The sequence below is a fragment of the Salvelinus namaycush genome, chromosome 30 (genome assembly GCF_016432855.1).
Source record: "Salvelinus namaycush isolate Seneca chromosome 30, SaNama_1.0, whole genome shotgun sequence".
Taxonomy (NCBI): Eukaryota; Metazoa; Chordata; class Actinopteri; order Salmoniformes; family Salmonidae; genus Salvelinus; species Salvelinus namaycush.
The window spans coordinates 22,038,458-22,052,558 of record NC_052336.1 but is presented as its reverse complement, the minus strand read 5'-3'; the positions used below and the strand labels follow the sequence as shown (position 1 = coordinate 22,052,558).

Below are 14,101 nucleotides of genomic sequence, written 5' to 3'. Positions count from 1 at the left end.
ATTGTTTTAAATTAAGAGCTACTTTGGGGACAGGCTACTCTTGAGTTACGCGCGATATAGCTCAGTGGCGCGGTGAGTCACCAGCTGGTGAAAAGTGATACTTGAGAACACAAGGAGGAGTAGGCTAGCTAGTTCGTTTGCCAAAAACAGATTTCCCGTACAGTCGTAAGTAAGTGGAGAAACTGTCTGTAAATATAAAACTATGGATTTAACGAATTTACACGTTTTTGACAGCATAACATGTTTTCTGTCTCTCTGACAGTTCCAGTATAGTTCTCATTTTCTTCACTAAAACTGGCCATTTACACTTGGCGGAGGTTCAGTCTGAGTTACAGGCGCCGCATAAACAAGTTAACACTCGCTTAGTTTGGTTAAATATACTAGATGGAATCGGAACCACTGCTGACTGGAAGCATTAACTACGGCTCCCACCCTGACAACAATGATCACCTTGAAAAGGGATCCCCAAAGACAAGACGTCTGTCCTACTCGGTTGCTGCAGAGTATTGCTGTGTCGAAGGGGGTAAGCGTTTCAGTAGTTCACAATATTTGAAGCATAGCTTCCTAACATGTTATAACACGGTCATAACCATTTTATGTCATAACTGACATAATATTTTCACAACGCTGTCATTACACATACTTAGACCTGTTGTGACATGTGACATATGATACGGTCCTCTACCCTTTCGCCGAAGTATACGATCAGGCCACTGATCACCCAGTCTCTTGTCTGGACGGTGTTACACTGACATGAGATGGAATTAAAATGGTTGTATACTACGGTCAACCAAATTGTCACCAAATGTAATTATTGACTGTAATGTGACTACCGTGAGCGCATACCCCGTAGCACTTCCAGGATGCTCTGTATCTCCTCGCATCTTGAACAAGGACAACAGTCTTGTAATGATCCAGCTTCTCCATGAAGGTGGACTGAAGCCGGGATGGTTGTAGTAATCCTTCTGAATTCCTTCTCAATCTGTGAGAGAAAGAAACAGAGAGATTTGTGACTGATGCTGTGATGAGTATCTCAGGTCAAGACAAAGAATAATGATTAATCCTTACATTAATTATTGTCTATTGTCATTCAACTGTAATTTGACGCGAGTGGGCTGAAACAGGCCCGGACATTTGTCTTTGAGGTCACTCACAGGAAGTTAGACTCCCACGTTTTTTTATGGCAGCCTCCCTCCAAAGCCTTAACCTCCACAATGGATACAGATGCATGAGCTAGCTACTTTCTCTGAAAAATATAAGTAAAGAACAGAAATCAGAGTAGAGTATGCAACAATGGGGTAATACAGCTAAAGAAAGACACACTAAAATCTAAGGCTACATACCAATAGCTAACGAATTCACACATTGTCAAACACGTTAGAATCTTATTTTCTCAATGTTTTCATAACATATAGCTAACGTTAGCTATCAACTATTCATGTAGCTAGCTAACTACAGTACCTAGCTAGCTAGTGTTTGTTAATCACTACATATGTTGGTGTGCACAACTACTAGGTAACTATCCAGCCATGCATCGTAACGTTATAGGCAACAATAGTACTACAGCTATTATCCCGCAAGGTGAGGTATTAAAAGGTATTGAAAACAGGGGTGTCAATCATTTTTACCCCTACCTTTTTGAGAAAAAAGGTATTACTTGTTAAACACGATATTTTTCTGAGCCATTGTATTAGTATAAAATAATATAATTTCCCCATTTGTTGAGAATACAATGTAGCTCAGTATTTAAATTATTTATTTTATACAGTAATTTTTGCTCATTTTATCAAGGTTGTCAATAATTTCGGACACCACTGTATATATTTATATATATATATATTATTATATATAGAATTTCATACTGTCTAGAGGCCTATCACATACATCACCATATATCAGTCATAAGTCACAAATGCTGTCCTGCTCTTGAAATCATGCAAGTCATCAGCAACAGAGCATTGGGGTAGGCACATGTTTGATATCAATGTATGTGCAATTGCCATGGTAATAAAATGGTCAATTTCAGGAAATGTTATAAAACATACTATTTACAAGTAGGCTATGCTTGAATGGAGTGGTTTGTCTTGTGTGGTAGGTTTTGTAGGTTTTAACACTCTTATGTAGGTGTCATAACCAGCCATAAAACATTGTAATATATGTCACAACACACATAACTATGTGTTATGACCGTGTTGTAAGGTGTTATGACGCTATGCTACAAGTAAAGTGTTACCAATTGTTTTTAATGTCTCAAAACTCTATTTGAGTGGTCCACAATGTGTTTATAAAAAAATCTTTAAGATGCTTGGTGACAGGAAGTGTTCTTTGGCAGCATATTGTGGACTGATTTTGAGAAAAGTTGCCCTTGTCAGAGACAGCCATGATGAGTGATGACACATAATGTGGTTGTAGTCAGCAGTGGTAGTGTGGAGGGAAACAAAGTCTAATATGAGTCATCCAGTCTGGGTTAATAACAATTGCTCTATGGGCAGGACATGTTCTTTCAAAATATGGGAAGAAAATAATAGTCACCTGAAAAGGGAAACACTATCAAACATGCATGTGACCATGTATTATGACTGGAAAATGTACCTTTAAAAGTTAGACCAGTGGAGTGACATTGCAGAGGCAGTGGGATTCTGGGTAAACGGTTCAGCTGTATGTTGAGAATTTGAATGAAGTCTATCATTCTTGTCATACTAAATGGAGGGAAACAATAAACAGCCCAAATCCTATGAATTGCCCTGAAGCCAGGTTGAAATGCCAATCTCCACATTGTGTTATATCCTGTTGAACAAGGATGGCCCTGCCCTAGATTACTCTGCCCTTTTCAAACGTCCCGTTTTACTGATGATGTGCAGCTCTACTTTACACCCCACACAAAGCTTTTGAAAGGCAGTCATGTAATGAAATAGACTACATTGCCAAAAGTATGTGGACACCTGCTTGTCAAACATCTCTTTCCAATATCATAGGCATTAATTTGGAGTTGGTCCCTCATTTGCTGCAATAACAGCCTCCACTCTTCTGGGAAGGCTTTCCACTAGATGTTGGAACATTGCTGCAGGGACTTGCTTCCATTCAGCTACAAGAGCATTAGTGAGGTCGGGCAAAGATTAGGCTTGTCTCAGAGTCAGCGTTCCAATTAATCCCAAAAGTGTTCGATGGGGTTGAGGTCAGGGCTCTGTGCAGGCTAGTCAAGTTATTCCACACTGATCTCGACAAACCATTTCTGTATGGACCTCGCTTTGTGCACAGAGGCATTGTCATGCTGAAACAGGAAAGGGCCTTCCCCAAACTGTTTCTACAAAGTTGGAACCACAGAATTGTCTAGCATGTCATTTTATGCTATAGCGTTAAGATTTCCCTTCACTGGAACTAAGGGGCCTGGCCTGAACCAAGAAAAACAGTCCCAGACCATTCTTCCTCTTCCACCAAACTTTACAGTTGGCACTATGCATTCGGGTAGGTAGCGTTCTCCTGGCATCCGCCACACCCAGATTCATCCGTCGGACTGCCAGATGGTGAAGTGTGATTCATCACTCCAGAGAACACATTTCCACTGCTCCAGAGTCCAATGGCAGCAAGCTTTACACCACTCCAGCCAAAACTTGGCATTGTGCATGGTGAACTTAGGCTTGTGTGTGGCTGCTCAGCCATGGAAACCCATTTCATGAAACTCCCGACGAACAGTTCTTGTGCTGACGTGGCTTCCAGAGACAGTTTGGAACTCGGTAGTGAGTGTTGCAACTGAGGAAAGACAATTTTTATGCACTTCAGCACTTGCCAGTTGCGTTCTGTGAGCTTGTGTGGCCTACTACTTTGCGGCTGAGCCGTTGTTGCTCCTAGACATTTCCACTTCATAATAACGCCATGTAGTTGACCGGGGAAGCTCTAGCAGGGCAGAAATTTGACAAACAGACTTGTTGGAAAGGTGGCATCCTATGATGGTGCCACATTGAAAGTCACTGAGCTCTTCAGTACGGGCCTTTCTACTACCAATGTTTGTCTATGGAGATTGCATGGCGGTGTGCTCGATTTTAAACGCCCGTCAGCAACGGGTGTGGCTGAAATAGCCAAATTCACTAATTTGTAGGGGGACAAATGGGGACAAAGACAAATCCAGGAGATAATATGGCTTCTTGACACAGATCAGAATAGCTGTATGAATTTGATATATTATTGTAGACCCAAACTGAAAATAATAATTGAATTGAAGTGACAGTCCAGTAAGTGAAAGAGAGTTCAGTTGACATTTAGATGTGTGATCAGGTCTGTGGAAAAATGCCTGGAATCGGTAGCTAATTTAACCTGACTTGGCGAGGGATGTTAGAAGCACACTATCCATCCAGACTTGGTTAAAATTCAATTGGAATATTTGAAAGATTAAGATGAATTCAGACATGCTAGTATTGAACTTTATTGCAAACACATGCACACAGGCCTATCGTAGGATTAGGATATGTTCTCAGACTTTGACCTCTGTGGAACAGTCTGTTTTTGTTGTATAATCAGTGGCCACTGATAAAAGGTGAGCATGAGATGCAAGGTTTTGGTTGTGGTTTATTAATCAGCTTGAGAAAAACTACAGATAGGTCGATAGGTTTGTTTTCAATGTTTTGTTTTCAATCAACACAAAGTATGACTTAATTTGCTTGAGAAAAACTATTGTTTTACATCACTTGTTTAATAATTTCCCTCTCCTCTTACACAGCTGATGAGGATCTCTACCTCCAGCAAGCTGTTGTGTTTATTGAGGACGCCATACAGGTGAAACATATATATCCTTTGTATGAACTCTCGCTGTAACTGATTGAAATATATTATTTGTATGACTTGTGTTGATTATGAACTGTCCCTAAACTGCTGTTTAAAACAATGAAATGTGTTTCTTGTTCTACAGTACCGATCCATCAATCATAGAGTGGATGCAAACTCATTACGTCTGTACAGGTGGTACTACTCCAGGTTATGGCAATGGTAAGCCGCTACTGTCGTGATGAGTCAAAGTATATTGTTCTGGATTGTTCTGCACGTTTCTATTCTTATATTTGTCCTATCCTCTGAAGTCAATCATTATATCCTTTCTGCACTGCATCTCACTGCAATGTGCAGTATTCAGTATTGTCATCAGCATTGGTGACTTAACTCTGTCCTGTCTTAGCTTCCTCTGTGGTTAAGTCTAGTGAAAAGAGCACTTTATGACGGTGAAGCCAACCATCAGCCTTCCCGTTCTCAGTTTGAAACCCTCTCACAGGTTTTGTGTCATTGTTAAACGACTGTCTGTGTTGCTCAGGGGGCTGGGCCTGACTATTGCGGTCGTCTTGATGCTGGCTTTCATCGAGAGGCCCTCGTCCTTCTCCTACACATCAGACCCTCGCTTCAGACCTCCCCCCTGGGAGCCCCCCTGTGGCCTGACAGAGGGCATAGAGATTGTCTGCCTCATCATCTTTGCCATTGACCTCACTACCAAGGTAACCATCAGGCCATGTTTCTGACAATGTCAACGGGGAAGAGAGTAGATGGGCAACAAGAAATCTCAAAGTACATAAACATCCATTTTGTGTATTTATTTGCAATAAATATATATATATATGGCTCGAGCTTAATCTATTGTCCTTAGAGCTATTTGATTGGCTGGGACGAGTTTCGGAAATGCAAGTGGTTGATTGTCTACATCTTGGCCGTCTCAGCATCTGTAATTGATTGGACATTGACGTTGAGCATGTATTGTGATCAGGTGAGATCATATTCAAGATATTGGTTTATACATCCTCTGTAACATGTCTCTTGACAGTTGATAAAGGCATGGTTTACAATACAAAGACTCAAATGGAATATTGCTCTTTCCCTTTGTTGTTCGATGTCAGAACTTACGAGTTAGGAGACTCATTCGGCCCTTCTTCCTCCTTCAAAACTCCTCCCTGATGAAGAAAACATTAAAGTGCATCAAGAGGACTCTCCCAGAGATAGCCAGGTAATTGTGTTAAACACCAACACTTTGTTCAATCTCATATCTTCACTTCACAGCTTTACAATGATCATCAACCTCAAAATACTCTCACTTCTGTTATCACATACATAGTTCCCTAAAACTGCTATAACTCCTATATTTAGGGTTATATACTGATACATGATTCACTCTTGTTTCAGTACACGTGAGACCCGCAGAGGGCACCCTAATCTACTTCTCCTCCTTAGGATGGATGCCTGTATGTAGGCTTGACTGTCATTGCAGAGGTGTGTGTCTAATGCACCACTCCTCTCTCTCTCTTACCTCCCAGTGTTATCCTGCTCCTGGCCCTCCACCTCTGCCTCTTCACCATGATTGGCATGTTGCTCTTTGCGAAAGGAGAGGTACGTTCTGTTACACCCTGCTGGCTGTACTGTTGACGCCCAGTTCTCAAGCCTGAACGTGCCTTTTTACCTTACCTCACTACTGTTTTATTCACTCGGTGGTACAGGCTTTAACAGAGCTTGTAGATGTGTAGTATTACACCTGTCTGATTAGAGACCTGTACAGAAACTCACCCCCACATGACCAGGATGAAGCACAATAGATGTCCATTTAACATTGTTGTTATAAGGGAGTTAAGTATCTCCGTATTACCTCTTTGTCCCTAGAACCCAAAGCGCAACGGGGAGTGGGAGACCTACTTCAGAGACTTGCCCACATCTCTCTCCTCTCTCTTGGTGCTCCTCACTACAGCCAATAACCCTGATGGTAAGTTCACTGTGTAGGTCATAGTGAATTAAACATATATTTTCTGCTGCACAATATACAGCTGTCTACTCCACCTAAAGCTGTCTTCATGTTTTTAACAGTGATGATTCCGGCCTATTCCTTAAACCGAGGATACTCCATCTTCTTCATTCTCTTTAGTGGTTTTGGTAAGAGCTAGCCACCAAATGAGCTGTTCAGGGACAAGGAAAATATGAAACAGATTGAGTGGTAACACAGTCTGTTGTTAATTTGTCCTATTTACTGCTTCCAGGAACCTACTTCTTGATGAACTTACTAACTGCCATCATTTACAACCAGTTCAGGGGATACCTGCTGGTGAGTTTAAGACTGGCACTGGACTGATATGATTTAAATATCAGTGCATTTTAAGGTACAGTGTAAACCCCATAGAATATCATGATGAAACTGTTCTCTTGTGGCAGATGTCTGTCCAGGCATCCATCCTAAGGAGGAGACTTGGCATCAGAGCTGCCTTTGAGGTCATGTCCTGCCAGGGGCGGGGTCACGACGCTACACACTCAGAGGAGCATGTGTAAGACTGCCTATTCTCTTATCCTTAAGCCCTACTCACACAAAGACACACACACACTGAATGGCCTTACATCTTGTCCCTCCCAGAGAGCGTGTGCGGGTGGATGCATCTTTGCAGGTCATGGCGAGGGTACAAATGAAGTCCTACTACAGACAAGCCATCATCAAGGTGAGAAAAGACTACAGTGCAAATCTTTAGAACATGTGGATAAACATTTGAATATAACTCCCTTTGAATGTGCCTGTTTCCCTGTCTCTCTCTCTCTCTCGCTCTCTCTCTCTATCTCTCTTCCTGTAGAGAGTGCAGCAGTTGTCAGATGGCTTCATCCAGTGGGAGGCCTTCCGGAGTCTTTTTGATGAGCTGGACAAGGACCGCATCAAAGAGGTGGAGCCACATCTCATTAACCTCTCTGGGATATGTGGGACGCTAGCGTCCCAACTGGCCAACATCCAGTGAAAATGCAGAGCGCCAAATTCAAATAAATTACTATAAAAATTAAACTTTCATGAAATCACACATACAAGCTACACTTGCTGTGAATCCAGCCAACGTCTCAGATTTCAAAAAGGCTTTACGGCGAAAGCAAACGATGCTATTATCTGAGGACAGCATCCCATCAAACAAACACAGACCATCATATTTCAACCCTCCAGGCGCGACACAAAACGCAGAAATAAAGATATAATTCATGCCTTACCTTTGACGAGCTTCTTCTGTTGGCACTCCAATATGTCCCATAAACATCACAAATGGTCCTTTTGTTCGATTAATTCCGTCGATATATATCCAAAATGTCCATTTATTTGGCGCGTTTGATCCAGAAAAACACCGGTTCCAACTCGCGCAACATGACTACAAAAGTAGCTTTGTCCAAACATTTCAAACTACTTCCTAATACAACTTTAGGACTTTTTTAACGTAACTAATCGATCAAATTTAAGACGGGATATACTATATTGAATACCGGAGGAAAACAATGTTTAGCGAGCCTCTGTGTAACGCGCCTCTAACAAAGATTACACTTCCATCTAGCCTCGTTCTGAACACTGCTACTTCTTCATTCTCAAAGGAAAAACCTCAACCAATTACTAAAGACTGTTGACATCCAGTGGAAGCGATAGGAACTGCAAGAAAGTCGATTAGAAATCTGGATTCCCAATGAAAACTCATTGAAGAGAGAGTGACGTCAAAAATAAAAAAATCTGAATTGTTTGTCCTCGGGGTTTCGCCTGCCAAATAAGTTCTGTTATACTCACAGACATGATTCAAACCGTTTTAGAAACTTCAGAGTTTTTTCTATCCAAATCTACTAATAATATGCATATCTTAGCTTCTAGGGCTGAGTAGCAAGCAGTTTAATTTGGGCACGCTTTTCATCCAAAATTCCGAATGCTGCCCCCTATCCTAGAGAAGTTAACTACTCTGTGCTTCTTCACCGGATCAATGTTACTGTTTTGGATGAACTTCATTGTTGGTTCTAAACTGGCTTATTTTACTTGTCTAAATGATAGCTAGATTGCTCCTGTATGATTTGACGAGTCTTCATTGTCTTTCTCCTGCAGCACCCTCCAAAGCCAGAGTACAACTCTCCACTCCTCCAGAGGCTTCAGTTGGTTTTCAGCCACTACTATGTAATGATAGTGGGCAACGCCGTGGCCCTGGCCAATGTCATGTGCATCTGTGTAAGTCCAGGACCTGTTGTTTGTTTGTCCAGCATATTAGACCGAGGCTCAACTTGTTTGGTCTCTCTGTTTCTCTCTGTGTGTTGCAGACCATACTGGTGCTTGATTCCGAGAAGTCCATTGCAGAGCGGGATGACTACTACATGGAAGTTATTAACTGTTTCTTTATTCTATACTACCTGATGGAGATGAGTCTAAAGATATTAGCCTTTGGGTGGAAAGGCTACCTGTCATACAGAAACAACATATTTGATGGACTTCTCACAGTTTGCCTTCTGGTAAGATATTCTGTAAATGACAGGAAACATAATAAAGGTGCAATATGTAGAAATCACTCGACAATTTCAATGCTTCTCCTAATTTCAGTTTGACAATGTATAGTGTGTGTAGAGAATCATTGTACAATCTAAACTGCTCTGAAATATATTTTCAATAACCAAATATATTGTTTTTTTCAGCTGTTTGAAGCTGGTGTACAAAACCGATAGAAAAAAGATGCTATAACGTAACTTAACGGGGAGCATAGAAAAAGCGCACATAGAATGGGTCTACCGCTTCTCAAATCTATAACTCACATTTCTATGTGAATCTGGTCGGGTCGCCCCAAAAAGCTACATACTGCCCCTTTAAGCATATTTCTGTCTTGGTAATATAACTGAAAGTATTTTATTTTAATTTTTTACAGGTCCTTCAGATCACCATTTTTGCCACCTACAGGCTTCCATTTCCTAAATGGTTGGTGTCTTCACTTCGGTCATATTTCTCACTCAACAAATGCATTCTGTATAATGAAATTGTCTTGAAGGATGGTGCTCATTTGTATATACAGTTACAATAGTGATGAAAGAGTAACTTTGTTTACACACACACTCACACACAGGTACATGGGGATGGTCTAAAACAGCAACAGAAACATGGACATGAAGATATGTTACATAGTGATAAACATAGCAGAGGAAGAGAGTTACTGAATAAAATGCTATGAATGATAATAGATAAGAAACTAAGTAACACTGAGATTGAATACACCTTTGTGTTGTGTGGTTGTCCCAGGAACCCAGCGTCGCGTGGTCTGATGTCTCTGTGGGAGATGGTGCGTCTGGTCAATATGCTCATCGTCGTCCGCTTCCTCCGAATCATCCCTGATATCAAGGTGAGGAAGTGGTGCCGCTGGGTAGTATTAGTGCCATCATTTTCAATATATGTGATAAGACCATTGTATATGTTGTATTTTGCTCCACCTAGTGGTGGAAATGGTTTATTGCTTGACTTTTGCTCTATTTTGGTGTACTCTATGTCAATAGAGTTGTATTGTTGTAAATTCATGCCGGTACAGCCAATGTCTTTATCATTTCTGGTTATGCATGTTGGTATTACAATACATAAATAGTCATCCTTGTGTTTTAATGCCTCTTTTAGCTGATGGCCCTTGTAGCGAGTACTTTGGTTGACCTGGTGAAAAACCTCCGAGCTTTTGCAGGAATACTAGTGGTGAGTGACACAATGACACTGTTTTTTTCTCTTTCGTTCGCTCATCCAGCTAGTCATTTTAAATGCATCTCCATACACTAGGCGTCTGTTTGCTGGACATCATGGATTCCCTATCACAGCTAACATCCTGTTTATTCTTTAGGTGGTGTTCTATGTGTTTGCTGTCCTTGGCATCTGGCTGTTCCAGGGAGCCATCACAGCTCCAGGGAAGATGAGGTACAGTTTGAGAATTATGTATTTGAAAGCTTGTACACTATTCACAAACATCAAAAGTAGCAATGGCCTCATACAGTAGCTAATATGGCTGTTTTAATGTGTTTACTGTGTGAGGTAATTGGAAGTTATTTTGTACGTATTCATTACAGTGTGATGTCCAATTCCAGTATGGAGAACATCACCATTAACTTCACCATGGAGTGTGGTTCCTATGAGCAGCTGGGCTACTGGCCAAACAACTTTGACGACTTTGCTGTGGGTGCCCTTCTCTTGTCTCTCGCTCTGCCAGCCCGTGAAGTAGAATCATAGGCAGAGAACACAGGGGAGGTTTAGCTCAAGGCGAATATTCTGTCTACTGTTGTAAGAGACCGGTTTAATGAGAATAGACTTTGGAGGGAATGAAACTGTAAAACACATGGTTGGCATTCTATCTGGGACTCATGTGTACTGGTTCTGACTGGGAAGGCTAGTGTTGTGGGGGTAACCTCTCAAGGGGATAATGCACTGAAGTAACTTTTAAAAGACACCCGTAAAATACCATGGTGGGTATGTTGACATTTCAGTCCTGATCAATCAAATGAATCTTTAAATTGTGTCTAAATGTCGAGAGAGAGAGAGTGGACACTAACCTGTGTTTTCTTTCTCCTCTCCCTCGGTTTTGCTCAGTCTTCCCTCGTCCTCCTTTACAACATCATGGTGGTGAATAACTGGCAGGTGTTTATGGATGCCTACACCAGATACACCACAGAGTAAGCCAACAATAATACAAATCCGTACATGAGTTTTATGATCCAACTGTCAGACGCTTCAATTCGTTTCCCTATCCACTAGAGGGCAGCAGTTGATGCTGAAGCACATCAGTCCTTTTCATTTTGGGCCATGCCTTACTTTAGTGAGCTCCGACTTCATAAAATGTATCTAATTCCAGTTGTTCCCGAAAAATTGCAACTGTTTAGTTGGTTAAATAAGCTTTTGTACTCAACTCAGGAACAAGGTTAGTAACAGTGAAAATACATGTAGGAGTGGGGCCATAGTTCACGTTCGTTATTTGCCCTGCTTAAAGAGGATGAAGACAAGTTAATTGTGCATGGGGCTCCGTTTGTAAAACAGTGATTATGGGTAATGGGGATGTGTCCATGTAAACAGTTGATCAGGTTTCTTCTCTCCTCCCAGGTGGTCCAAGGTCTATTTTGTCTCCTGGTGGCTTACCTCCTCTGTCATGTGGGTCAACTTGTTTGTGGCTCTCATTTTGGAGGTATGTATCATCTTATGCTGGCCTGATTTGTACTTACTGTAGTTTAAGTGCAAGATGTTTTCTGAAAAGATGTAAGCTCAATGAATCCTCCGTTTTATGTGAAAGAACTTCATCTATAAGTGGGACCGAAGTGTCACATGTTCAGTGGCGGACGTTGAGCGAACAGGCTATGAGACCACTGTCCAGCTCATGTTCAGGTAGGTTGCTTTTTTAACTCCGCTCTGGCTTTTTGCTTCTGTTTGTTGTCTGGGCGGTTGCATATTCCTACTATTTGGTGTTGGTTTTAGGCCTATCCCAGTCACAAACTGGGATGCCCTCACTGTCAGCGGTTCTGCCAGTTCTCTGTGAATGCAGTCAAATGTTTTGGCTGTACGTCATTTACCATCAAAAGGCACTGCCTAAAACCATGCTCTTTGGCTACTCACATTTCACTACTGTATCACTTTTCCCAAAAATCTTCGGAAATGCTTTTATCTGGGCAATTGTGTCTGGTGAGCTTTCTGATAGCAAACTCTTAAAGGGCAAGTATTTTTTCATGACCTAGCTTGCAGATAATTAATTATATCATTTAGGGCTGGGAATTACCAGGGACCTCACGATATGATATTATCACAATACTTAGATGCCGACATGATATGTATTGCGATTCTCACGATTTTATTGCGATACTGCAATTTTGTCGCGATTCGATATTCCAAACATATTGCTCACCATGTCTGCTGCAGAGTGACAAGAGAGAGCCTTGATCAGTCATGGAAATGAAAGCGTTGAAAACATGTTGGCTCACTATTTATAGGATAGGCGCAGGTACAGCTTAGGTGTTTAGGTGCAGGTACGGCTTAGGTGTTTAGGTGCAGGTACAGCCGACTAGCATTTTTTTTGTAAAAATCGTTACTAGTCAAAGTATTGATATAATATCGTCACAAATAATATTGCGATATGTAACTGTATCAATCTTTACCCCATCACTAATATAATTGGTAGCAAAAACATCCGCCTACCTCTTTAACGGCTTAACTAAACACATGTCGCTAAAATATTTGCTGAAGGTGTGGTTGATATGTTTAGCAGGGACAAGTCAGAAGAGCAACCCTTAATGCCTGTCCCTAAATGCACGTTGTGGACTACAGCAGCCGCTTGCATGAGCGTGCTTCGCTTCAACTCGTTGTGTGTCTCTTGACACAGTTTCGTGTCCTGTCTTTAAAACTACACTGTACCTTCCAGAGAACAAATTCAGGAGCCTACAGAGGAGGAGCTGGTCACCCAACTCCACCAGCACCCTCACCTGCATCTCAGCTGATGACCCTTCACCCCTCACACACCATTGGACCCTGCGTCCGACCAGGCTTGTGCCAATCCAAAATAAACAGGGCCTTTACTGGCTATCACGTATTTCTGTGTGAATGGCAGGGACTCAAAAGGGACAATATTGTTAGTGCTCTATCAATTTTGATTAGTCCTATGTTGTCACATTTTGTATGTTTTTACACTCAAACCACTGAACAAATGCCTCTCTCCATGCATCTGTTACTTTAAAAGTGAGTTTGAAAGATTACGTTGCTAAGCGTTTTGTTCATGTTAAGTCTGTTATCACTTTCGTTTGATGGCAATCACTATATGCCATCAAACAAAACAAAATACACCTCTGTTCTTAATGAAATTATTTAATAGGGAGGTAAAAGGACTAGTTTTTATTCGTATATTTGTCATGAAAGCTGTTTCTTTTGCTTACCTGCCTTGCAATGTAAATAGGATTTTAATGCAATTTATAAAAAGAAAGCTGTACAGGGGGGAAACATGGGATGCATTTTATATTTGTGCTTTTAGCTAAATAAAGAAATCTCAGTGAACTTTATATAAATTATGAAATATGTGTTTAGCATGGCTGGAAATTATTCTCTCAAATGTGTAAAACAAATTTTAGACAAGACCCGCCCTTGTTGTTTTTATGCATTAGGTAAAATATCTCTTGGATAGCTACAGCTACAATTTCATCTTTTATTTGTATTTTTTATTTAACCTTTATTTAACTATCTTGAAGTTATATAATTACCTGACTGTTGCAATCAGTTGGAAGGTGTGTGTTTGTGTGTTTTCTGAGACCCTCGGGTCTTCCCAACCATAAGCACCAACTGATGTCTCCCTCTTCCACACTCATCAGGCCAGGCTAGTTAGTGCTA

At 41.1% G+C, this 14,101-nt stretch overlaps 1 protein-coding gene across 2 annotated transcripts; it reads left to right on the top strand.

Annotated features, from left to right (window-relative positions):
- Positions 1 to 89: 89 nt before the first annotated feature.
- LOC120024874 (two pore calcium channel protein 2-like) lies at positions 90 to 13,790 on the top strand. Of its 2 annotated transcripts, none has more exons than XM_038969211.1 (24): positions 90 to 523; positions 4,715 to 4,770; positions 4,904 to 4,980; positions 5,297 to 5,474; positions 5,624 to 5,740; positions 5,871 to 5,977; positions 6,285 to 6,357; positions 6,625 to 6,724; positions 6,826 to 6,891; positions 6,996 to 7,060; positions 7,168 to 7,277; positions 7,364 to 7,445; positions 7,575 to 7,661; positions 8,840 to 8,959; positions 9,049 to 9,237; positions 9,645 to 9,694; positions 10,013 to 10,112; positions 10,379 to 10,450; positions 10,593 to 10,666; positions 10,816 to 10,921; positions 11,333 to 11,415; positions 11,840 to 11,921; positions 12,027 to 12,118; positions 13,146 to 13,790. In XM_038969211.1, the coding sequence occupies exons 1-24, from the start codon at positions 385 to 387 to the stop codon at positions 13,219 to 13,221; spliced, it is 2,301 nt and encodes a 766-aa protein (XP_038825139.1). In that variant the 5' UTR covers positions 90 to 384; the 3' UTR covers positions 13,222 to 13,790. The 2 variants fall into 2 exon arrangements, with proteins under 2 accessions (XP_038825139.1, XP_038825140.1); XM_038969212.1 differs by lacking the exon at positions 90 to 523 and adding an exon at positions 4,542 to 4,603.
- The last annotated feature ends 311 nt before the right edge of the window (positions 13,791 to 14,101 follow it).